The sequence below is a fragment of the Furipterus horrens genome, unplaced genomic scaffold (genome assembly GCF_987537825.1).
Source record: "Furipterus horrens unplaced genomic scaffold, mFurHor1.1.pri manual_scaffold_8, whole genome shotgun sequence".
Lineage (NCBI taxonomy): Eukaryota > Metazoa > Chordata > Mammalia > Chiroptera > Furipteridae > Furipterus > Furipterus horrens.
Window position 1 is genome coordinate 86,055,332 of NW_028327178.1, and position 24,630 is coordinate 86,079,961.

The 24,630-nt window shown below is 46.0% G+C and overlaps 1 protein-coding gene across 1 annotated transcript in view; it reads left to right on the plus strand.

Moving 5' to 3' along the window:
• RASSF2 (Ras association domain family member 2) overlaps window positions 1–24,630 on the plus strand; it is a 37,317-nt gene that overhangs the window by 8,896 nt on the left and 3,791 nt on the right. Inside the window, exons 2-10 of the mRNA XM_090286078.1 lie at window positions 12,248–12,344; window positions 14,402–14,477; window positions 16,462–16,613; window positions 18,907–18,995; window positions 19,998–20,158; window positions 20,945–21,046; window positions 21,984–22,035; window positions 22,537–22,658; window positions 23,875–23,972. Coding sequence (XP_090142204.1) covers window positions 12,286–12,344; window positions 14,402–14,477; window positions 16,462–16,613; window positions 18,907–18,995; window positions 19,998–20,158; window positions 20,945–21,046; window positions 21,984–22,035; window positions 22,537–22,658; window positions 23,875–23,972 — 911 coding nt within the window. The 5' untranslated portion in view covers window positions 12,248–12,285. The remainder of the gene's footprint in view (window positions 1–12,247; window positions 12,345–14,401; window positions 14,478–16,461; window positions 16,614–18,906; window positions 18,996–19,997; window positions 20,159–20,944; window positions 21,047–21,983; window positions 22,036–22,536; window positions 22,659–23,874; window positions 23,973–24,630) is intronic.

Below are 24,630 nucleotides of genomic sequence, written 5' to 3' on the forward strand. Positions count from 1 at the left end.
GCGAAGGGTGAGACGTTACTGAGGTCTGTGGCTCTGCGACATTGTTAGTGCCCTGGTCTCTGAATAGCGTCTCCATCCCTGGCCCCTGAAGGATCTGCTTTCCTTTAGGCCAGTCCCTCCCTCAGCCCCCTTCCCCGGAATCCTCAGGCCTGCTGTGGCCGGCCGCTGGAGCTGGCTGCACCTGCCTGTCCCGTGAGGAGCATGCTCATCCAGCGCTTAGCTGGGGCCCTGCGGAAGGACTTCATGACATGGACTCATGTCTGCTCTCTGACCTGGCATAAGTCGCCTAACCTCTGGGGCCTTCTGTTTCCTCAGGAGTAAAGTGGTAAAAGTAAAGCCTTCCCTGTGTGTTCCTGCAAGGAGTCAGACAAAGCTTCAAGGGTCTCGTTACCGGCAGCACCAGCATCCATTGGGAGCTTGTTAGAAATGCACGTTCTCAGACCTCACTCCAGAAGTACAGAAACAGAAACTGGGGGGAGGGGGTGGCAGAATCTGTATTTTAAAGAGCCCTTCAGGGGATTCTGATACTCTCAAGTGTAAGAACCGCTCCTCTAGAAAATGGCTGGGTAAGGTGCATTTTAGCTGAAAGCTCTTCCTCTTCACCTCAACAGAAGCTGCAGTAAATTGGGATCTGCTTTGCAACTGGACATTCCCGGGTTTGCACCCCAGCTTTGTCCCTTCCTGGCAGTATGTTTTTGGCAAGTCAGTGTCATTCCTTGTGCCTTAATTGTGTCATCTGCAAAATGGGGGTGTTGGGGTTTCTTTCTTTCTTCCTGGGTGGGGGGGGTTGTGGGGATGAAATGAGTTGAAGCAGATAATAGCCCGTAGGAAGCTCGCCTTTATGGTAGCTATCTATTAGTCACGTTTGTTGTCTTATTATGAGCACAATGATAGGACTGTGATTGTTTTGCTCCTGGTTTATTGGGGGGAACGGTGTCCAGGGCCTCCTACAATGAGTCTTCCACCAGTGCTCTTGAGCTAAGCCCTTTTCTACTTGCCTCCAGGTACGTGCCATCTCTTTTCAGGCAGGGCAAGCCAACTTTGTCCGCGTGCCTTTTTCTTCCCTCTTCGATGATGCTTAACATTCTTTGGCGTGGGGAAGGGCAAAGCCTCCTATTCATAGTCACAGTAAAGCTGAGAGAGTACAGTACCTACACCCAGAACACTTGACCTCCACTTTCCCTTTGGTGGTGTTTGATGCTTAGGCCCTGTCCTGAGCAGAGCGATTGGAGAGCTGTGTGGGTGGGTCACGGGCCTGGACACCTGGGGTGGGAAAGGGGATGAAGACACATTTCAGGAAGTGAGGATCAGGGATCAGTGGGGTGAACAGGTCCCAGAGAGGAAACGGGCCTGGCTAATAAGGGGGCCTTTTACTGGCTAAAAGCATGTAGGCAGGAGGCAAAATGTCCCCTGGTGCCTTCCAGGGCAGTCCAAATTTTGCCCATGGCCAGGACAGGCTCAGGTTCAGGAATCATGAGCTAGAATCTCTTGTAATCTCCAGATCTTGGCAGGGCTCCAGGCCACAGCTCAAGTCTCTCTCCGCTGAGGTGCAGTAGGGCTGGGGTTTCCTGTTTGCCATCTATACTTCTTCCTGCCCTCATACCAGGAGGCCCAACTGTAGAGAGCTCAGGACTGTTGCCTCTGCCGAAGCCACTTGATTGCACAGCAGAGCCCTTCAGGAGACAGGATGGGACAGTCTTTAACACTGGAGTATGAAGCACTGTCAGATAACTTTCTTCACCAACCCAGGGGCTCCAGATTGATCTGAGAGGGCAGGGCAGCGTTCAGAAAAGAGGTGGGGGCAGGCCCCAAAAAGGGAAGTTGAGGGCCTCGAGTGAGCATTTCCTTTGCATCTGGGGCCCAGGGCTGGCTTCCTGGCTTCCTGGCTTCCTGGCTTCTGTGGAGTGGTGCCTTGCTTTGCACGATGGGTCCTTTGGTTGGCTCTATGCCCTCATAACCTGGCCCAATGGGATGCTCCACAATTGTCCCCTTACCCCTTTGAAATATTACTTAGGGGGTGGGGGGGGCAGTGCTAAAGACAAAACTCAGTTTGCTTTTAGAAAATTCTGTTTTCTCCATCCTTGAAAAGTTGCTTTGAGAGGCTTTTTGTTGGTGTCCTCAGTCTCTAGTCCCATCAGATTTCATGCTGGTTCTCGGTCCTGGTTGTACATTGGCAGCCACCTGGGGAGGCTTTTAAAATGATCGTGCCTGGGTCCCCTGCTCAGAGAGTCTGATGCAATTGGTCTGAGTTACAGCTTGGATATCAGGAATTTTAAATCAACCTCTTTCACCACTCAGCCTCCCCCTCCCCCACTCCGGGACGGTCTAAGGAGCATCCAGAATTAGAACCCCTGAGATGTGCTGTGGCGCCTAAAGGTCAGCTGTTCCTCCTTCCCCCTTGGGTTTCGGCTGAGGCCCTGCCCAGTGCACAGCCCTCTCCCCAGTCACGGGGTGGCTTTCTGGGGTGGCCTCCTGGATACTTGTTTGTGGAAAGCCCTCCCCTCCTTAACCATGTCTCTTTTCCTAGCTACACTTTCTTAAGAGACTGGACTGCCTGTGTCCTATAAATCAGCTGTTGTCCCCCACCTTTCATACTGTACTGGGAGCTGAGGTGGGAGTTGGCAGGGGCTGGCTCCTGCGATACCACCAGGAAGACAGTTTGGGAAACCAAAACCAAATAAATCACCAAAGGTGGTGGGGGGGTTGTATCTTCATCTCACCTGAGACTTTCCTGTCAGGATTTGCCCACCTTTCTGTTCTGCATTTGCCCCCTCCTCTCTGCGGACTTTGCAGTTGATAAGTCAGCTGAGAGACACTTTGTCTCTAGGCTGGAGCTATATAGTGATTAGCTCAGGTCCTTTGCTTGCTCCAACACCTGATTAACCGCCCTGGGCTGCCTGGGCTCCCTGATGGAAAGGGAGTGAGGGCACTGGAACTTGGAGGAACCAACAACCAGGAACAGGAGAGTCTACTCTTTGAACGAGCTTTGGATGACTTCCCATCTGCTCCAGCTTCTTTTTTTATTTTTTTAAGTATATTTTATTGATTATGTTGTTACAGTAGTCCCAATTTTTTCCCCTTTGCTCCCCTCTGCCCAGTACCCATTTCCCTCCAGCAATCCCACCCGCCTTAGTTCATGTCCATGGGTCATGCATATAAGTTCTTTGGCTTCACCCTTTCCTATATTATTCTTAACTTCCCCCTGTCTATTTTGTACCAACCAATTATGCTTCTTAATCCCTGTAACATTTCCCCATTTCTTCCCCTTCCCCCTCCCAGCTGATAACCCTCCAAATGATCCCCATACCTATGATTCTCTTCCTATTCTGGTTTGCTTAGTTAGATTTTGTTTTTATTTTTTAGATTCAGTTGTTGATAGTTGTGAGTTTGTTATCATTTTAATGTTCATAATTTTGATCTTCTTTTTCTTAAATAAGTCGCTGTGACATTTCATATAATAATAGCTTGGTGGTGATGAGCTCCTTTAACTTTACCTTCCTTGTCTGGGAAGCACTTTATCTGCCCTTCCATTCTAAACGATAGCTTTGCTGGATAGAGTAATCTTGGTTGTAAGTCCTTGCTTTTCATCACCTTGAATACTTCTTGTCAGTCCCTTCTTGCCTGCAAAGTTTCTTTTGAGTAATCAGCTGATAGTCTTGGCATCCCTTTGTAGGTGACTCTCTGCTTTTCTCTTGCTGCTTTTAAGATTCTCTCTTTATCTTGAACCTTTGGCATTTTAATGATGATGTGTCTTGGTGTGGTCCTTTTTGGGTCTAGCTTGTTTGGGACTCTCTGTGCTGCTTGGACTTGTATGTCTATTTCCTTCACCAAATTTGCAGAGTTTTTCTTCATTATTTTCTCACATAAGCTTTCCATTTCTTGCTCTTCCTCTTCTCCTTCTGGCATCCCTATGGTTCAGATGATGGCACGTTTAAAGTTGTCCCTGAGGTTCCTAAGTCTCTCCTCATTTTTTTCAATTCTCATTTGCTCATTCTGTACTGGTTGACTGTTTTTTTCTTCCTTATGTTTCAAATCATTGATCTGAACCCCAGTTTCCTTCCATTCACCATTGGTTTTGTGTGAATTTTCCTTTGTTTCATTCAGCATAGCCTTCACTTCTTCCCTTATGTGTCTGCTTTACTCAAACATATCTGTCAAGCCTGTGAGCATCTTCATCACTAGTGTTTTGAACCCTGTGTCTGTTAGGTTGGCTATCTCCTCGTTTGTTAGGTTGGCTATCTCCTCATTGCTTAGTTCTCCCACTGGAACCTTGATCCATTTCCCCTTTTGGGCCATACTTCTCTGTCTCCTCATCTTGACAGGCTCCTGTGTTTTTTGACTCTGTGTCTTAGGTAGAGCTGTCATTCCGGTTACGTTGTAAGGGGCGGAGCCTTACATATTCATCAGTATAGGGCAACTCATTTCACCATGTTGTGGCTCTGTGTGTGGGGGAGGGGTCTGAGAGGGAACAATGCTGCTTGCTCAGCACTCACCCCTTTTCCAGGCACTTTTCCCACTTTGTATGGGACTGGCGCCTCTCTAGCTGTTGCCCTGGCTGTCGTTCCCAGAGTAGGTGGGTCTGTGGATGTTTTAGGAACCTGGGGGCCCTTTAAGCAAGTGGACTCTGCTGAGAGACCTGCAGTTTCTGCCTCTGCCCCAACCCCCACTGGTTTGCACAGTCAGAAGCAATGAGGCTTTATTTTCCTCGGCGCTGGAAACAGGAGCTGTGCGGTCTGGTCTGGTGCTGGGAGGGCTTCCCAGGTGTCTCTCCCGACTTTTTAAAACATGTGACTGCACTTTCCGCCTGCCTGCTGTGCCACCACTGCTGCTGCCACCACACCACATCCTCTCTGCCCCAGCTCTGCTCCTCCTACCTGCCTGGATGAGTATTTCTTCATTATATCTTTGTTTGTTGGACTCCCATGCAGCTCGATTTTCTGGAACTTCTGGCTGTCTCTAGTTTTGAGGTAGTTGTATTCCTTCTTAGTTGTGGAGGGAGATGTAGCATGTCCGTCTACACCTCCATCTTGGCCGAAATTCTGCTCCAGCTTCTTGAGGATTTGGTATTTGCCCCCTTCACAGGAAGCTGAGTTGGTGAATTTCATTTCTTTGGGAGGCTGGAGTGGGAGGCTGAAACACCTGTGAGTGGGAGGGTCTGTGAAAAGCAACAGGAAGGGATCCTTCCTGCAACAACTTCAGAATTTTGACTGGTCCAGAGCTTGGGCAAATCTGTTCCCATTCCCACAGCTCACCCCACGCTGCACCTGGTGATCCTGTGTGAGCAGCAATTTCCTCAGAGCCTGAGGGTGGGTGAGAGAAGGTGACAGAGCCAGGAGCTGCTTCAAGCCCAGACACTGGGCCGGTACAGGAGATCATGCTGGGCTCCAACAGGATCCCCTTTATCTATCGTGTGTTACGGGTGTTAAATGTGGAGGGGTCTTAGCCACTCCCTAGTCATGAGAATTTCCCTTGCGGGGAAATGCCTGGGATCTTAGGCCCTCCTCTGAGGGGTGGCCTGTAGTCAATGACTGACTGCCACAGAGGTACAAAGGCCAGGCCTGCTTGGCTCAGGGTGGGACAGCTCTGGAGTTATTCACACCCTGCAGTTCCCATGGGATCAGACTGTGGCTGGACTCCAGCTGAGCTCACATCACTCTGAGCCCTGCCTCAGCAAGCCACGTGCACAAGAATCCTGATTTCGGGCCGTGCTTCTAGGAATCCCCTGACCTAAGACCCTATGTTAGCTTTTCCCTGAGTTGGCTGTTGAACCCTTCCCTCCCCCGAGGAATTAATGATGAGCATATTTGCAAGAGAAAGGCCTAGTCTGGGAACTGGGGGTCCAAAGAGAGGAGGCTCCAGGTCCAGGAGGGAAAAGAAACACTAACCGGTTGGTTTCTGTGTGGTGTTAAGTGCTGATGAGGACAGGCTGGCGTTTGAGCCCCTGCTCCCCAACACTGCCCATGGCCAGCTCCTGTTTGTAGGGAGAGCTAAGTTTTGCCTCAGCATCCAGAGGATACATGAGTGTGCTTGGGCATGAGGAGAAGCATGGGCACATTCACAGAGTATGAAATGCAGGCCCAGAAAGTTCTCTGTGGCTGGAATGTCATCATACTCAATGGCTTAGGAATCTTTCCTTGGCCAAGACAGTCCCTCTGCTCTTAGTGAGAGTCATACCTCCAGGTTGTCTTTGAAGCAGGCAGGAAGTATAGGTGGGTCTCCACATGGGACGTACAGTGATACCTTAACTAATGAAGATCATTCGTTCCAGAATCACATTTGTTAGCTGAAATCTTCGCTAGCTGAAACGTGATTTCCAATAGGTTTCTACAGAAAATCATTTAATTTGTTCTGGATGCTGCCCACTATTTAAAGATAAGTTTTATAAAATAGTAAAAACACACTATAAAAGGGCAAAAACTCACCAAAGGTTGAGATGAAGAGCTACCCAAATGGATGAAGGAGAATGGGAAGTAGAATGAAAAACGGACCATCTTTACACTATTACAGTACATCGTCACCAAATCTGAGCATCTTGTGTCATTAGGCCTCTCATGTCTCACTGTCTCGAATGTAAACAACCCAGTTGGGTCGGTGGGTCTCCCCTGTGTGACGTGGTCAGCACGTTTCTTTGTCACACACGTACAGACGGAAAAGATAAGCTCCGGGATTGCCCGACCATTCATGTTTACTGCTTTATGTTAGTGCACACATCCACTAAAACATTCGTTAGCCGAGTTCGATAACAGCAAAAAAAAATCTTCGTTAGCCAAAAAATTTGTTAGTGGGGTCACTTGTTAGCTGAGATATCACTGTATTAGGCCCCACTGACTGGCCAGATGGCATCGCCCAGGCATTTAATGGAGCGGAGGAGAACCTGAAACATTCTGCCAGGGCATGAAGTCAGTGCCAGAGACTGACTGGTTGGTGGCCCCAGTGTGTCTCCATCATGACTAGGGCCTGGGAGGTTCACTGCCTGAATTGGTGCTTGTGAAGGATTTTTGCAAGGCATTTTGGAGTCCAGGGAGGGACTGTAAATTTTTTTTATTCTTGATCCTCACCCGAGAAGATATATATATGTATTTTTAAAATTGATTTCAGAGAGAGAGGAAGGGGGAGAGACAGGGAAACATCTATGTGAGAGAGGAATAGCAATCAGTTGCCTCCTGTACATGTCCAGACCACACCCCAACCGGGATTGAACCTGCAACCTAGGTATGTGCCCTGACCTGGAATAGAACGTGCAACTTGTTGGTGTACCACACTATGCTCCAACCAACTGAGCCACCTGGCCAGGGCAGGGGGCCGTGAATTCTTAATAGTGACAGAGAAGTCAGAAGAGTTGCAACCAGCCAGCTGAGCGAATCCATCTCTCCAAGGCTGCAGATATTGGCAGGCACCCTCAGGGGAAGTACCCTCCACATTCCAACACCTTCAGCCGGCTTCCTCTGACTCTTCCTTGTGTGAGAAACAATACTCTGCTTAAGGAGTATGGGACTGAACTCTAGACTTCCTGTCCATTGTCAGCTCTGCTGCTGGGTTTGCCTTACAGAGTATGTAAGGTTAGCTGGCTTTTCTGCTTTTCCCTCAGCTGGCTGGAGGTAGCCAGTGATTTGTGGTGATGGTTGGCAAGTTTGTGAAGAGAGATGCTGATGCTGCCCTTGAGGCAGAGAAAGGAGGTGTTTGGCTGAGTCCTAGAATCAGTTACCTGTAATTTCAGTTCAACAGTGTGGTAGGAGATGTAAGTATTTTCCTAACACGTTTAACCCAAGGAATGTAAAAGTAAGGAAAATGGTGAAGAGAAGTCAAGCTGGAGACAAAGACTGGGCAGCAGGAGTCAGTAGGTCGGATTTATGGCCATGGCCTTGCTAAGATCACCCAGCAGGTTGAGAGTGACCAATAGTTTGGAGAACCCTCACATTTGGGCCATCAGACTACTTGATTTATATCTGTAACCGAGAAAAGAGCTTGTCCACTGAGCGCTGTAGATAGCCTATTGGGAGGACACCAGGGTGCCACGGAGGAAAGCGGCGTTTACTGTGCAGCGCTGCCCCGTGGAGAACAGGCAGCTTGTGCTGGAAAAAACCCAAGCTCCTCAGTGGTTAAAAGACAAAGGCTTTTGTGGAACAAAAATCATGAGTAGTCAAGAGTGAGGGGTTCTGGGTACTGGGCTGGGTCGATCGGTTAGTACTTACTCAAGCTTCAGCAGTCAGACTTACTCAGCTGCTGGGGGCATCCTGGTGGGTCTCCATGACTGTGGCCAGGTGGTCTCCAACATACAGAGGGGTAAGACATCTTGGCTATCCTGAGAACAGAAAGGAAAGAACAGAGCTATACATTTCATGCTTCACAGTATACATTCTTCTGTTATCTTAAGCTTTATATGCAGGCCTACAGGCCCCAGGACATGACTACATTCCAGTGCAGCTATGACTCTTTAAGAATAATTTTAAGTAAAAGCTAAATTCTAATATATCTAGTATGTTATGATTTGCTGTTGGCTTCATATCAATTAGTAACTAAAAATACAGTGATGAGAAAGATTTTATAGGTTGTTAGCTATTGGTGTTTATTTTTCTGTGAATTATCTGTTCATGTCATTTGACCAATTGTTTTACGGAGTGTAGAATCGTTTTCTTACTGATATATTAAAGCCCTGTACATATTAAGGATATTAACCTTTTGTCGTATGTATTATAAATATTTTCCCCCAACTTGTCATTTGCCTTTTGACTTTGGGTAAATATTTTTTCTAAATAGGAATTTAAAGTTTTTATAGATTGGTATAAAATTTTTTATTATGCTTTCTGGGTTTTGGGTCTTTTTTCCCCCACCCCTGCATGCTCTTCCTGTTTGGCAACCATCAGCTTGTTCTCTAATCAGTGGGTCTGTTTCTCTTTTGTTTCATTTATTCATTTGTTTTATTTTTTTAGATTGCATTTAGAAGTGAAATCATATTGTGTTTGTCTTTCTCTGACTTATTTCACTTAGCATAATTCCCTTTAGGTCCATCCATATTGTTGCAAATGGCAAGATTTTATTCTTTTTTTATTAATGAGTAATATTCCATTGTATATATCAATCATATCTTCTTTATTCACTCATGCATTGATGGACATCTCGGTTGTTTCCATATCTTGGCAATTTTAAGTAATGCTGCAATGAGCATAAGACTGCATATATCTTTTCAAATTAGAGGGGATTTTTTTGGATATATATCCAGAAATGAAATTGCTGGGTTATATGGCAGCATTAGTTTTAATTTTTTGATGACCCTCCATACCGTTTTCTATAGTGGCTGCACCAATTTACAATCCCACTAAGAGTGCATGAAGGTTCCCTTTTCTCTGTATCCTTGCCAGCTTTGGGTAATATTGACATTGTAACAATATTCTTTTGATCCATGAACATGTGATATCTTTTCATTTAGTTTTATCTTCTTCAATTTCTTCCATCAAAGTTATATAAGTTTAAATGTACAGATGTTTCAATTCCTTGCTTAAATGTATTCCTATTTTATTATTTTTGACACCATTGTAAATAGAATTGTATTTCTTTTATAGATAGTTTGTTGTTATTGTATAAATATGCAACTGATTTTTGTATGTTGATTTTGTATGCTGCAACTTTACTGAATTTGTTGATTAAGTCTAACAGTATTTTTGGTGGTGTCTTTAGGATTTTTTATATATAAGCTCATATCATCTATGAACAGATACAGTTTTACTTCTTCCTTACTGATTTGGATGACTTTTACTTATTTTATTGCTTGATTGCTTTGGTGAAGGTGAGAGTGGGTGCCCTTATCTTACTACTGATCTTAGGGGAAAAGCTTTCAGTTTTTATCATTGAGTTTGATGTTTGCTCTGGGCTTGTAACATCTGCTTTTATTATGTTGAAGTACATTCTTCCTATACTGAATATGTTAGACGTTTTATCATGAAAGAATGTTGAATTTTATCAAATGCCTTTTTTTTTTGCATCTATTGAGACAATCATATGATTTTTATCTTTCATTTAATCAGTGTGATGTGTCACATTTATTGATTTGCATATGTTAAACCATTCCTACATTCCCGGGGATAAATCCCACTGAACATGTTGTATGACCCATTTAATGCACCGTCGAATTCAGTTTGCTAGTATTTTGTTGAGAATTTTTGCATTTACATTCATCAGGTATATTGGCCTATAGTTTTCCTTTTTTTTTGGAGTGACCTTATTTGGCTTTGGTATCAGGGTAATGTTGGTATTGTGAAATAAGTTTGGGAGTGTTCCCTCCTCTTTAATTTTTTGGGAGAGTTTGAGAATGATTGGCCTCCATTCTTTTTTAAATGTTTGGAAGTATTCCCCAGTGGAACAATCTGGGCCTGGGCTTTTCTTTGTTGGGAGGTTTTTGATTATTGATTCAATTTTACTTGTTATTGGTCTGTCCAGATTTTCTGGTTTTTCACAATTCAGTCTTGGTAGGTTGTATGATTTTAGGAATTTATCTATTTTTTCCAGGTTATCCAGTTCATTGGTATGTAAATTAAAGGTTTGCCAATTTTGTTTCTCTTTTCAGAAAACCAGCTCTTAGTTTCATTGATCTTTTCTATTGCTTTTTTGGTTTCTATTTCATTTATTTCTGTTCTGCTGTTGGTTATTTTCTTCTGCTAATTTTGCACTTAGTTTGTTTTTCTTTTTCTAGATCTTTGATGTGTAAAATTAGGTTGTTTATTTGGGACCTTTATTTTTAATTAATGTAGGTATTTATTGCTATAAACTTCCCTCTTAGAACTCCTTTTTCTGTATCTCACAACTTGTGGTATGTTGTGTTTCAATGTTTTGTTTCAAGATATTTTTGATTTCCCTTTTGATTTCTTCTAAGATGGATTGTTGAAAGGAAAAAGGCATGTATCACAGATGGATGGGTGTGTGATAAAGTAAGGATAGTAAATGTTAAGGGTATGCTACCATGGCTACTCATTGTCTTCTGCTACTTATGTTGGCAAACCTTTAACTAGACTAAGAAAAGAAGAGAGAAGACTCAAATAAAATAAAAAATGAAAGAGGAAACATTACAATGGATACCACTTTATGTTTGAAAATTCTCATAATAAAATGTTTGATAAACTTACGGTAATGCTATTACTCAGAATCAGCCAGCCTGCCACTCATTTATATACATATATGCCTATGCCAGGGGTTCTCAAATGGGGCAATTTAGCTTCCAGGGACACTTGGTAATGTCTGGATATATTTTTGATTGTCATGACTGGGGAGGTACAGCTGTTGGCATCTAGTGGGTAGAGGCTAAGGATGTTGCTAAACATCCCTTAAGGCTTAGGACAACAAAGAATGATCTAGTTCCAAATGTCAGTAGTGCTGAAGTTGAGAAGTCTTGACATGTATGTGTATATATGTATATATATATATAGACATGTATGAGAATATACACATAAACACACACACAGCAGGTCCTTGAATAATGTATTTCATCCAATGGCATTCTGTTATAATGTTGATGAAATGCCTTAGGAACTTAACTCTTGTTTATATCAATTAGCCTATGGTAAAAATTTTTCATTATACATCATTTTGCTTTCAGTCACAGAACCTGTTGATAATGCTGAGGCCTGACTGTTTATATATATGTAATTGAATATCTGTATATACATTCAAATACACATATCTATATGCATATTTTATGCTTTCATATATTTTAAACATAAGTGGACTTGTAGGTTTGTAATCGGTGTTTTCATAATGTTTGTCATTTTCCAGGTAATTAAATTGTCTTCCCATTATCATATTTTAGTGGTGATTATAGATGTGTGTGCTGTGATTTATTGTGCCCAGCATTATTTGGGCATCTTTAGATGGTTTACCAATCTTTAGTATCCCTCAGTAGAGTCTGAGCCGTCCCTGTCAAATGAATCTCTGTTGTGTGTTGTGAAGGTTCCTTCAGGGCAGACTCGCTGGTTGTCCTTGGAACCAGTTTGGGTGTCAGCATTCTCTGTGGCTAGAGCACTTGTTCTGGAGCTGTCCAAGGCTTGTCATCTTCCCTCTGGGTGTTTTTTTCAGAGGCTGCGCCAAGCAGAGGCAGCAGCCAGCAGTGTGGCATCTCACTAGTCCTGGGTCACCATTGGGTTGCCTAAGCTATGGATCTGGAAAAGGGACAGAGAGGCACATGCCCTGGTCCCCTGGCCCAAGTTCTGCTGATTCCTAAGGACACAACCTGACTCTAACTTCTATCTTCTCCTTTCAGATACAGGTCTCTCCTTCTGATGAAAAGAGAAAGGAAGAATGGATTATAGCCGCCAAACTTCCCTAGTCCCGTGTGGAAAAGATAAATACATTTCCAAGTAAGACTTTTTGCTGTAGTGTGGTATCCCCAGTCTCATGTGGGTAGAAGCCACTGGCAGAGATGCCCCGTCTGTACGTGAGCGAGCCGAGGCTCTTGTGCGTGAGAAAGAGCTAAGCAAGCAGCTAAGTGTGGACTAGTAAGGGCATCAGCAAGACTGTGGTTCTAGAAAACATGTCCCCAGAGCCTGGCCATGAAGAGTGAAGTAAAGGGAGTTAAGATATGGCAGCTTCTAGAGCTCAAAAGGGATGGTGTTCTGGAGGGCTTCCAGGAGGAGGAGTTAACAGTGGCCACTCACTGTCCTGTCTGTGGTGTCTCCCGGGGGAGCCCCAGCTGAGCTGAGTACCTGTGCTGCTGCAGTTCTGGCTAAAGTGGGCACAGGTTCCCCTTGAGCAGGAGGAGATAGTGTCCTTGCTTTATAGGCACTAACATGTCATGAAGTCAGCTTTTTGCTCATGTGACAAGGCTGACCAAAATAGACTCTTCTGAATTACAAGTTTCAGGATATATTTTTACATCCGGCACAGAGATTTGCACATACTGGATGCTCCCTATCTTACTTAAATGTTTTAATTTTTCTGAGTCAAAGTTGTATCAATTATTTTAGACACCCTTGGCCAGCTACAGACACACAGTTGTGTGAGGTACGGGTCGGTCTTATTGCTTCATGGATGGATTTCCCCAGGGACTTTTATTGCCCAGTAATTTTACATTCTAGTTTCAGATCTGTGTGCTCAAAAGTACCAAACAGTTTTTTTGTTTTAGGTTATTTGGAGTCACATTCTTCACAAATTCATTTTGGCTTGCATAAAATTACCCCAGTTTATCTGTATTTAGCTTGTTAGGAGCTTCTTAGAATTTCCAGCGAGCCTTGACCTCTGGCACGGCCCCAAACCTCCCCATTGAATGGCTGGATTTAGAAGGACCAGACTCCATTGCCCTGGTGTGAGAATAGGCAAAAGCACACAGCAGCCTTCTCGAGCTCCCGCCAAGTTCTCATGCACTACCAGGCACTTTTAGATAGAAGTTGATCAGACTATTGACGAAAGCCCACCATGATCACAAAGGGCAGGGAGCCCTGTCTCTTCCGTGTTCAGTAGAGCTGTGTCCCAGAGGAACACCTAGAAACCAGTATTTAGCAGCTAAGAAGACCTGGTAACAGGCTTCAGAGGGGACTTGTAAGTTAAAAAATAATAATTTTTTTTAATGAACGAAAGGCACCTAGAATAGAATATGCCCAGGGCCCAGAAACTGCCCCTCCCCCACGCCCACTTCTAGTCACTACTCCCCAAGGTAAGCCACTATCCTGAATTCTAACACCAACTTCAAACTTTATTTGAAGGAATCATACAGTATGTACTTTTTGGTGTCTAGCTTTTACTCAACATAATATCTGTGCGATTCATCTATGTCACGTGTAGTTTATTCATATTCTCATTGCCAGGTAATATTCCCTTGTGTGACTACAGCTGCCTTTATTCATCCATTCCACTGTAGATGGGAGTTCATAAGGTTTTAAACGCATGATAAGGTCATGTCCATGAAGCATAAGTCAGTGGGACCAGTCATGTCCCTTTTAACTCTCTCAAAAGCCTAGAAGTTTCTGTGTCTCATGAAAAAAGCCTGTAGCGATTGTTAGGTCCTGACTCCCGGCATGCATGAGGGAAGCAAGGCTGAGAGGCAGGAGAAACCCCGTCTGTGGGGTCCGTAGCAGGGTTGCCTCTGTGAATCAGTGGCTTAGTAAGGACAGCTTCCACAGCTTGGGTTGGAGGAGTGTCGTCAGAGCTGCCAGCCTTCGCCAGCAGACAAGGCCTGCCTTGGTTTTCTAGAGTTGCTCTTCACCTTCGGTCTGTTCTTAGGTGGTATTTACTCTTGATCTTGATCCTGGGGGAAGATGGTGATGGGGGTCACTGTAGGACCATGTGTACACACATGTGGACAAGCACCCAGACTGGGGTGACTGAGGGTCAGGTTAGAGGTGAGAAAAAGAGGGAACACAACTGCATTATAAGTGGCTTCAGGTAAGAATGTTATACCTCTCTATTTTTTTCCCCTAAGAAATGAACTTCTCCTGCATCTGAAGACCTACAACTTGTATTATGAAGGCCAGAATTTGCAGCTCCGACACCGTGAGGTGAGGAGTCCCCAGGGAAGGTCTGTGAGGCTCCCTGTCTAGTGGGCCAGCCCAGTCTTTGCCTCCATGTGTCCTGGGTCTGAAGGGCCCTGTGTCCTCGGTCCCTGTTCCTCCTGCCACAGTGAGTGGCCTCTCCTTTAGAATATTATCAGGAGATCCTGATGTTCTTTGGGAAGAGACCTCAGGTCCAGAGTTGTTCCAGAAAGGGTGAGCTTTTCTGTTCCAGAGAGATTCCTTGGGTATGTGGCTGGGCTAGCACTGGCTTCACAGAGGGAATCCTCTGAAGGGAGGCTTTTGTGAAAAGACCCGTTCAGATGGCTCTCAAGCAAGCGTCTTCATTTTGGCAATTCAGGAACCTTCCTAGTCCTCTAGTTTACACATCTGGGCCCACATCTTATTGTTGCAGCAACCCGGGTAAATCACCTAAGCTCCGGTGGTACCCCCTACCTTTCTCCACAACTGCAGCAGCCTTCCTGGGGTGCCTTCTTGGAATGCCGTTTGTTACCCATCTGTCTTTCCCCAGCCCCCATCCTGCATCTAAGCTTACTCATCCTGTATCCATTTCTGTAAAGCCTGTTATCAGATAGAGGGGGGTTATATAGGAGCCTGGCAGAGTAATTTATACTCAAGTGTTCTTGACTGATAAGAAGGTATGTGTAATACCCTGCTAAACACATTTTCAGGTTATCAAGCTATGGTGATTTAAACCATAGAAAAAGATACCTGATGGTAGAATTTCAGCTACGAAGACAAGCTATTGGGGATAGTATATGGATGCATTGGCCTTTTCTGTGTCCCTCAAACAAATCAACTTAGGCAAAGCCCTACTCTGGGTTAAATTCTGTCCTATAAGAATGTAATGTAAAATAATGATGCCAGCCTTGACCATCTAGAAGGCCATATGTGTAACTTATATTTCAATAAATACAATGACCCCCAAGATCCACAATGTCCTAAACTTGCTCAGCTCTTCTCCCACATTCTTTTATTTCCCCTCCCTCTCTAAGGATGATCTGGGGCTAAGATTAGTTGTCTACTGGTCAGGTATCATTTTTATCCATGGGCTTGGCCTGAAGACGTATCCATGGCTCAGGTCTGATGTCTGTGGGCCCTGCCCAGAAAAGATGTTTCTGAGACTCGGGAAAGAAGGTCTGACCCTTTGAGGCATTGACCTCAAAGCTTCCATTAATGGAAGTTGGACCATTAACAAGATTTTTGTCCTTAAACAGCTTTTTTTAGGGTATGTCCTGTAGAAGAAATTCTCAAAATGTTTGGTGATTAAACGAGTTGTATGGTCATAAATGATATCCATTTCTCTGGATTATGCAAATGCCCCTAAAAGGGTTTCTCATTTAATTTCTTATTAGTGAACCACCCTTGAGTATAATATAGCACATTAGCTTATTATGGGCTCTGGGAAGTTCTGCTCTTAAGAAATCTGATTAACACAACATCTCCCAACTCACGATGACTTGACACCCCTTTTAAGGTTGATTGCTAGAGGATTCTGTATTCTGTATTCTGCCAGGTATTCTGTATATCCTGTAGAATAAACTTGGGGAAATGTTACTTTAAATCTCCTATAACCAGTAGGTATGAAATTGTTAAAAATATGTTGTAGCTAAAGACATCATTTTCCGTAGAAGAGGAGGGGGAAATAGCTAATTCTGTTAGCAAGGCTAGTCTCAATTCCTTTGAAAGATCTATTTTTCTTTCTTTAAAGTCATTAGTATAAAAAACACCCCATTTTTCCAACTTGCACGTGTATAATTGAATTTCAGCACAACCTGTGTGCTGACCTGCCTGGTCACCTTCACAGCCTCAGGGTAGTTTACAGAGGAGGGTGTCTTAGAGCTGGGTGTAACTATACCTCGGTGCGCTCAGCCAGGACCCATTCAGGTTGCCATCAGCGGTCCCCCAGCGTGGTGCTGGCTTCTGCAGCGCTTTTCTTCTGGACTCACTACACCAATTGCTTTGTGGGCAGGAAGAAGATGAGTTCATCGTGGAGGGACTGCTGAACATCTCCTGGGGGCTGCGCCGGCCCATCCGTCTGCAGATGCAGGATGACAACGAGCGCATCCGCCCCCCGCCCTCCTCTTCCTCCTGGCACTCTGGCTGTAACTTGGAGGCTGAGGGGTGAGTGAGGACTAGGGGTGTCTGGGGTGTGGGATTTCTGTGTGGTTTTGCACAGGTAGGCGCCATCTTCTTCCAGCCAGCCTTGACCCCAGCTCCTGTTCCTACCTCCTCCAGGGCCCACCTGCTCTGCTCTGGGGTGAGAAAAAAGGGGCAGACATTGGTGTGATCAGGCTTCCACACCTGTCACAATTACTGAGGGACACTCAGAGTGAGGAGGGGAGACGCTGACTCAGAGAGAAGCACCAAAGCCTGGTAGCAGCATGTCCTCCGTCATGGAGATTAGTGGCCAGCCAGGCCCGGCCTGCAGATTTCTGACAGGTCACCTGATGCCCCAGTACCCTCACTCCCCTGGTACCACCTCAGACAGCAACTCTGCTCTGGAGACATTTAAGGCTCGAATCTTCAGATCAGAGCTTTCTACATGTTAGGGGAACCCAGAAGAGGAAAAGGAGTATCAGATGCCGTCTGAGCCAGCCAAGCGAGGTGTATGGTGGCGTGATGGTCAGTAGTCTGGGAGGTCCTCCCTTCTGAGTCCCCAGTGGAAGATCTGGAGAGACTGAGTCTGTCCCTCCCCTCCCTCCACCGCCAAATGAGTAGCTAAGTGCTTCTAGTAAGGCACACCCTCTTTACTGTCTTTCTGGGACTTCAGTTTTTAGGGTCAAGTGACTAGCCTGTTCCATCTTGAAACTTGCTGATGCTGCTTCCCTTCTGACCAGAGCACGGGTGAGCGTGCCAACCTCTCTCGGCCGAAACCACAGTGATGGTTTTTCTATTTCAAATGAGAACCAAGCCTTCTCTGCTGGCCACATTGAACGTTTTGTTAAACTCCATATTCAAAGCTATCTTTCTCTAAAGTTGAGAGGAGCCTACATTGTGGCCAAACCCTCGAACTGATCTGGTTGTTTTCCAAGAGAATTTAAGGAAGAAAGTCTTTGCCTATCCCATCAGATGCTGGAATGTCTGGCCACAGCCCTTTGGTTCCATCTGTTTTTGCTGTTTTCACACTCTGCTTTGTGTTCAGCACTTCTACTGTACTTGATTCCAGAGGGCCAAACCCTTTCCACAGCCCAACCCGACTCCCAGACTAGGTTACATTCCGTTCCCTAAGTGAGATGATTTTTGAAATTTCATTAGACCACGTGGCCCCTGGCTGGCCCTGCTAAAGGGTCCTTCACTCTGCACACTTATTTCGTTTCCCTCCCCTGCGGCATCAGGCTGGTGATGGTTGGTTCTTGAAACCTGCAGATACTGTGAGAGAGTTTACAGGAATGTAAATAATGTCATCCCAGATGCCTGCTGTAATACAGTGAGTGCCTGCACCACTGTGTTAAGAAGGATGCTGAGTCTAGTTTCTTCTTCAGCAAGAAAGAAGGCTTTGGACAAAGGAGGAGTGGGTGCTGAGTGTTCACCATTCCCCACAGGCTCTGGCCAGTTCCGTTCTGGGTTCAGAAGTCACAAGTTATACTACAATAGGAAGTTCCTTTAGATTTTTCATTTTAACTGACTTCCCTTAAAACTCTCATCCCCTGAACATGAGCCTATCTATCTACTGGGTCCCAGCAAGCCCATGCTCTTCTCACCATCGGATGGTCCTAATTGTTAAAAATGATTCTCCTTTCTGGCCAACTCCTCTGTTGGTTTCAGGTGTGCTTCTTTGAGCTGCTCCCATTGCCCTTTTTGGTTTAGAGGAGTTATTGGCCAGTTATCATGGCAATAGCAGGTCAGCTCAGGCTGCCTGCCTGAGGCCCTTTCTCCGGCATGGTTTATGAGCACTGCTCAGTCCCTGCAACCCCAAGAAGGCCGTCATCAGCGCCCCTTCCAAAATCACCCTGCCCCTGTGGTGGCCGACCTATTACTCTCCATTCCTGTTAGGTGCCGGAGCGTTTTCTGAGTTATTCCTCCTACAGAAGTGGACCAGAGCTGGAATCTTGTCTCGAGAAATAAATGGTCATTGTTGGGCATTTCCGAATAAGCTATAGAACCCACATGTGCTTAGAAATTCAGCACAAGCAACACACGGGTTTTGTTCTTTGTTGTTCTCCACCCTGGCCTTGATGAATTGGGTGCTTATGTGGCTGCAGCTGCAGAGAAGGAGTATCTTCTCCCTCCAGACCTCCTCCTCCTCACCCGGTGCTCAGCCTGGAGCTGGCCCAGCCTCGTGGGACACTCAGTACAGCCCATCCAAATCCTTTATCCCCCGCCTGGCACAAGAAAAGTGCTCCCTGTGCAGAAGTGGAGGCGTCTCCCCCCAGCAGCTGAACCAGCCTCCCTTTTGTTTGTCCCCTGCCCGCAGCACCATCCTGAAGCCCCTCACCATGCCCAACATTCAGATCACAGAGGTGGACGCTGCAGCTGAGGGTGACCAGACATCAAACCCCACAGGTACATGCGTGGTGGGAGGGGCCTTCAGTTTGGGGCTGACTGTGTGAAGACTGAAGTGATAGATGTAAACCGTTACCTGTTTTCTGAATAAATAAAATCCACATGATTTAAGATTTAAAAATATTACTAAGAATTTAAAGTTTTCTATTGCATCTTCTTATTATTGCAGCTCCCTCCATAGAAGCAACCTGAAGGCATTCCTTCTGAGATATTCTTTGCACATATAAGCAGTACAGACCCACAAAGTTTTATGATTGGATGTCATTTCTTTTCTTTCCCCTTTTATATAAGTAGTAGCACTTGCACATCCCTGTTTTTATGTATTAGTTTATCCTGAGGATTGTTCCATACACATCCATAGAGAACTTCTGCATTCTTCATAGCTCTGCAGTATTCCATTGTATGGGAAGTGACCATTTCTGTAATCATTCCCTGCTGGTAGATATTTAAGTCATTTCCAGCCTTTTGTTATGACAGACAAGGTTGCAGTCAGTGGCCTTGTTGATGAGTCATCTTACACATTAGTCAGTGTCTGCAGGATTCTTCCAGGTGGGATTGCTGGGTCTGAGGCTATGTACATTTGTAATTTGATAGTCAGTTTACAATATCTTGCAAGTCCTTGTATCATGCTTATCCTGGGCCAGGCACTCTTCTCAGTGCTTTACATGAATTAACTCATTTCAATCCTCACAACAATCCCATGAGGTGAGTGCTATTATTATACCCATTTTATAGATGAGGAAAGTGAGGCAAGAGAGGTTAGCATTATGTAGTAATGGTAGAGTTGGAATTTGAATCTGGGAGTCTGGCTCTGAACCTCGTCATGGCATTGCTTCTCAGTAAAGTTGGCAGTGTGTTTTTCCGCCAGCAGGAAATTCTGATTTTATAAATACGTTTTTGGGGAGGTGGTAGGTGCTGTAGTGTTGGCCACCAAGAAGGTACCATGTGCAAACTGCCACATGCCGGGTCCAGCAGACAAAGCTCCTTCCCCTCCCCTCTCAGACTCCAGGGGCCTCAAACCCCTGCAGGAAGACACCCCACAGCTGATGCGTACACGCAGTGATGTTGGGGTGCGCCGCCGGGGCAATGTGAGGACACCCAGTGACCAGCGGCGAATCAGACGCCATCGCTTCTCCATCAATGGCCATTTCTACAACCACAAGGTAGAGGGGACAGGGTGGCGGGGGGGGGGGCGGGGGCAGCCTAAAAACGGGAAAAACTCCTTTGTAGGCAGCTGCCACTTCAGGGCTACAGACGCCTGGGAAGCCAAGTGTTTGCTGTCCAGTCTGAGTTGTGGGTGGGCTGCTGACTCTGCTGGCTCTGTGAGAAACAAGGGATCCCAGGTCAGGAGACCCCCTCAGTGGTGGGTGAGAGGATCCCGCAGATGGCCCTCGTCAGGTCCAGCAAATTCCTGCGTTCTCTCTTCCTGCACCGCGTGTCTCCCAGCTGCTGTGTAGTCTGACTTTTCCATGACTCAAGGGCAGCCCCACAAGCAGAGCTGTGAGACTCAGATGAAGGGGCATCAGGACCCCACCCACCCCACCCCAATTAGTTGACTCTCCTTCCCTCCTGCAGCCTGGTTCAAATCTGGCCTCAGAAGCAGGTGCATCATGGGAAAGTGGTCAGAGTCCTCCTCATGTTGAAGTCGCAGTGGAAGGGATTTCGTGTGTGTTTTATTGGGAGAGAGGGCCTCCCTCAGTCTTATTCCCCCTCCCCAACCCTGTCCCTTGGAGATCTCAGACTCCTCGAGCTCCTGAGTGAGGCAAAGCTGAAGGCTCTTGGTTGACATCAAAGCCCAATACTTGCCAGGTTATTTGGAGGCGGCCAGGGAGCACAGCTTGAGTGATTGCCCCTGTGCCCTTTACTCCAGGTAATGGGGTGGGATTCCTGGATTTTAGACCCTGTCCTTGTCCCCACTCCCACCCTGAGCTGGACCCTTCTGTTGACAGACGTCGGTGTTTACCCCAGCCTACGGCTCCGTCACCAACGTCCGCATCAACAGCACCATGACCACCCCGCAGGTTCTCAAGCTGCTGCTCAACAAATTTAAGGCAAGTTCCCTCTGCTGGTTGGCTTCAGATGGCAGCATGTGTGTCTTGGGGACCCCAGAGTTGTAAAGGTTGAGGCTGTGGAGAGCGTGTGGTGAGGGGGGCACCGGACAGAAGTTTGGGTTCTTCAGACCCCAGGCGTCAGCATCATGTGGGAGCGTGTTAGGTAAGCAGCTTCTCAGGCGCCACCCCTGAATCAGACTGGCTGAACCCAAAGCTTGGAGGTGAGGCCAGGGAACCTGCTCAGCAAGGCTTGCAGGGAATTTGGTGCCACAGAAGCCTGAGCGGCACCCGCCCTCGGTGCCTTATGGGCCACTGGAAGGCCCATAGGCCTGACAGCCAGTTTGGGGTCCTATGGACAGATTGACTTCTGGAACACAGTTGGGGAACATACTTTGAAAATGGACCTTCAATAGATGTGCAAGTTATAGTGCATACGTGTTTTAAAAGCCCTGTTACTCTATATGTTTTCCACAATCCCCTTACTATAAGTCTTTGGGAGACCAGGTATTCTTATTTTAATGGAAGCCAGTGTTACCGAGGGGCCTAAGGGCACAAGTTCTGGGTTCAAGTCCCCATTCATCACCTACCTGAGAGTTGGATGAATTGGGCAAATTACTTAAGCTCCCTGTGCTTCTGCTTCCTCACTTGTAAAATGAGGATAACAGCACCCCATTACAGGGTTGTTGTATGCAATGAATTAAAATGTAAGGTGTGAAGAAACACCTCACGCAGCCCAATAAATGTTAGGCCCTGTCTGTTATTATTGATAATGTTACCTGCTTCCCCATTTCCTTATCACTTCTGAGAGCTGTAGATAAATAGCCCTCCACTGAAAAAGCCTAAAATCTATTTAGCTTTGCAGTGATAAGGCAGGAATGGCTCAAAGTTCAGATGTGTAATACCTGCTTTCAGCAAGCATCTTTTGCTCCTGATTCAGATTGAGAATTCGGCAGAGGAGTTTGCTTTGTACGTGGTCCATACCAGCGGTGGTAAGTCTGAAGAACACAGTGTGCTTTAAGACTTTAATTAACTCAAAATAGCGAGTTAAGAAAAAGAAAAACAAAAAAAACAAACACAGAACAAAACACCCTCTGCCTCATTGGCTTGTTGTTTATCATTTGGAAATTTTCAAATGCTGTTTGCCGCCAAGACTGGTGGAATGTGATGTGTGGTCAGTAAATAAACCCTAAAACCTAACTGCCTATTAAAAAAGGAACTGCATTTTCTTGAGAGACAGATAAAACGAATTCTTTCATTTCCGCCTCTTCTAAAGGGCTTGCGGCATGGGAATGTTGTTGGGGAGGGAGGAGAGGGAACAGTTGCCCTGAGCTGCGCCTATTGAATTCTTCATTTGCAAATCAGTCTCCTGACTTGTATGGCCGCATCTCCTAAGGTGCCTGTTCCCATTGGGCCCCTGAGTTGACCCCTGCTTAGGGTGACAAAGGCCTTTGGCCACACTCAGGGCTGCTCCTGGCTGTGTGTGGTTCCAGAAAAGCAGAAGCTGAAGAACACCGATTACCCGCTGATCGCCCGCATCCTCCAGGGCCCGTGTGAGCAGGTCTCCAAAGTGTTCCTTATGGAGAAGGACCAGGTGGAGGAAGTCACCTATGACGTGAGTCCTTTTTCAGTCGATGGACTATCCTGAGGTGGGTGGAGGTTTGTTTGGGTTACCTGCAACTGGGGTTAGCTTGACTTTTTGGTCAAGGACCATGCCCTATTTTGTTGCCGATCCTCAATGCCAGATTTTGTTGAAGCAGTAATGGCCGTGGGGCCAGGAGAATGAACAGAGACTAGGAGGGTGCGCCCCGCAGGAGTTGCTGGAGGAATGTTCAGGCACAAAGTGATTTCCATAGAAGAAGTAAATGTCTTGAGCCTTTCTGGGGTGCTGTAAGAAGGCTGAGAAGTTTCTGCAGACTCTTTCTTAGCAACTTCAAGAAGTGTATTAGGCAGTTTTTGTTACAGTAAGAAACATCCCCAAATCTTAGCTGCTGACGACAGCAAACATTTACTTTTTGCTCAGGATTTTGCAGGCTGGTAGCAGCAGCTGCACTCTAGGCTGGAGGTTGAGGGTTTGCATTGCATGTCTTGTTCAGAGACCGAGGCCCACAGGGCAGTGGCTACCTGGGGTATGCTTCTCATGGCAGACGGCTGGAGTGCGAGAGACCAGGCCACACCGTGTGAACACATTTAGAGTCTCTACTCAGAGTTGCTGTATGTCACGTCTGTAACATTGCATTGACCAAAGCAAGTCACATAGCCAAGTCCAACAGGAAGAGGGTGGAGAGATATACATCTCCCATGGAGAAGAGTGGGTAGAGTAGGGTGGGGATTCTGGTGGGGAAGGAACAGTTGTTTAACTTTAGCTCACCTGGGAGCTACCCCACCCCCACAGCTTCTCAGGATCAAGTTCATATTTGGATGCCTGTTTGAGACCTGAGACACAGTCATCATTCTGAGCCATGGTGCCTTAAATTCTCTTAGGGGAGAGCAGAGAGGTATGTTAAATATCATGGGTTCAGGTCTTCCTGCATCGTGGAATCAGGACCAAGTGTTCTTCCATGTTTGATATCACCTCAACATGGACTGGATACATGAGATCAAAAATGAGAGGTAATGACATATGTGTCAGGGATATGAAGGGAGTCTCACTGCAGACTCCATGCCAGCCTTGCAAAGAATGAGGCTTGGGTCCTGCCTTTAAGGAAATCCTGGATTAACGCAGATATAGATTTCCTGAAGCTTTGTGCGTTACATGAGAGAGTCGCAGAAAGGCACTGGAAAAATGCTGGGAAGGGGCATGCACCCCAGACTTACTTCTTCCTCCCCAGGTGGCCCAGTATATAAAGTTCGAGATGCCTGTCCTTAAAAGCTTCATTCAAAAACTCCAGGAGGAGGAAGATCGAGAAGTAAAGAAGCTGATGCGCAAGTAAACAGGGCCCCTGGGTACCTGGGGGCGTTTCTCCTGGGGCCTCCGTGAGAGGGCTATCTGTTTAGGCACCTTGCATGGTGCCGAATGGCTGCTTGGGTCTGGGTCTTAGGGACCTTCTTCAGGGGCTTTCCCATTGATGAATCCACATCCCAGATGGGGACATGGATCTTCAGCATCTTGGTCTCACTGTTTCTCATGTCAGCTTCTCATTTTGGTGTGAGACATAAAAATGTTCTGGGGACTTCAAGCAGGTGGTTCTAGCAGTGGCACACAGTCTGGGCAGCCTGCCTCTGAAGTCCTTTCCTCGTACCCTTTACCTCTTTTTAACATTTCTCTTGCGAAAATGGCCTCTGGGTTGACAAATCCAGTAAAACTTCTCTCTGGAGAGGATTTTACGATTTTCATTTTTGCTATACATAGTCATAAACTAGGAGAATTGATTGATTTTTGCCACTATAGACTAAAGCCAATGCTATATTCATTGTATCAATGATAATAACTAGTATGGTAGCAGTTGACATTTATTGAACACTTTACTATGTGTCAAACTTTAAAAACCACTTTTGCTGTGCAGTGCAAAGCCCTGAACATAAGGAGTGTCCCCTTTAGCCGTGCACAAGGGTGCCCACTCCAGTATTTGCGTTGCCATAGTTCA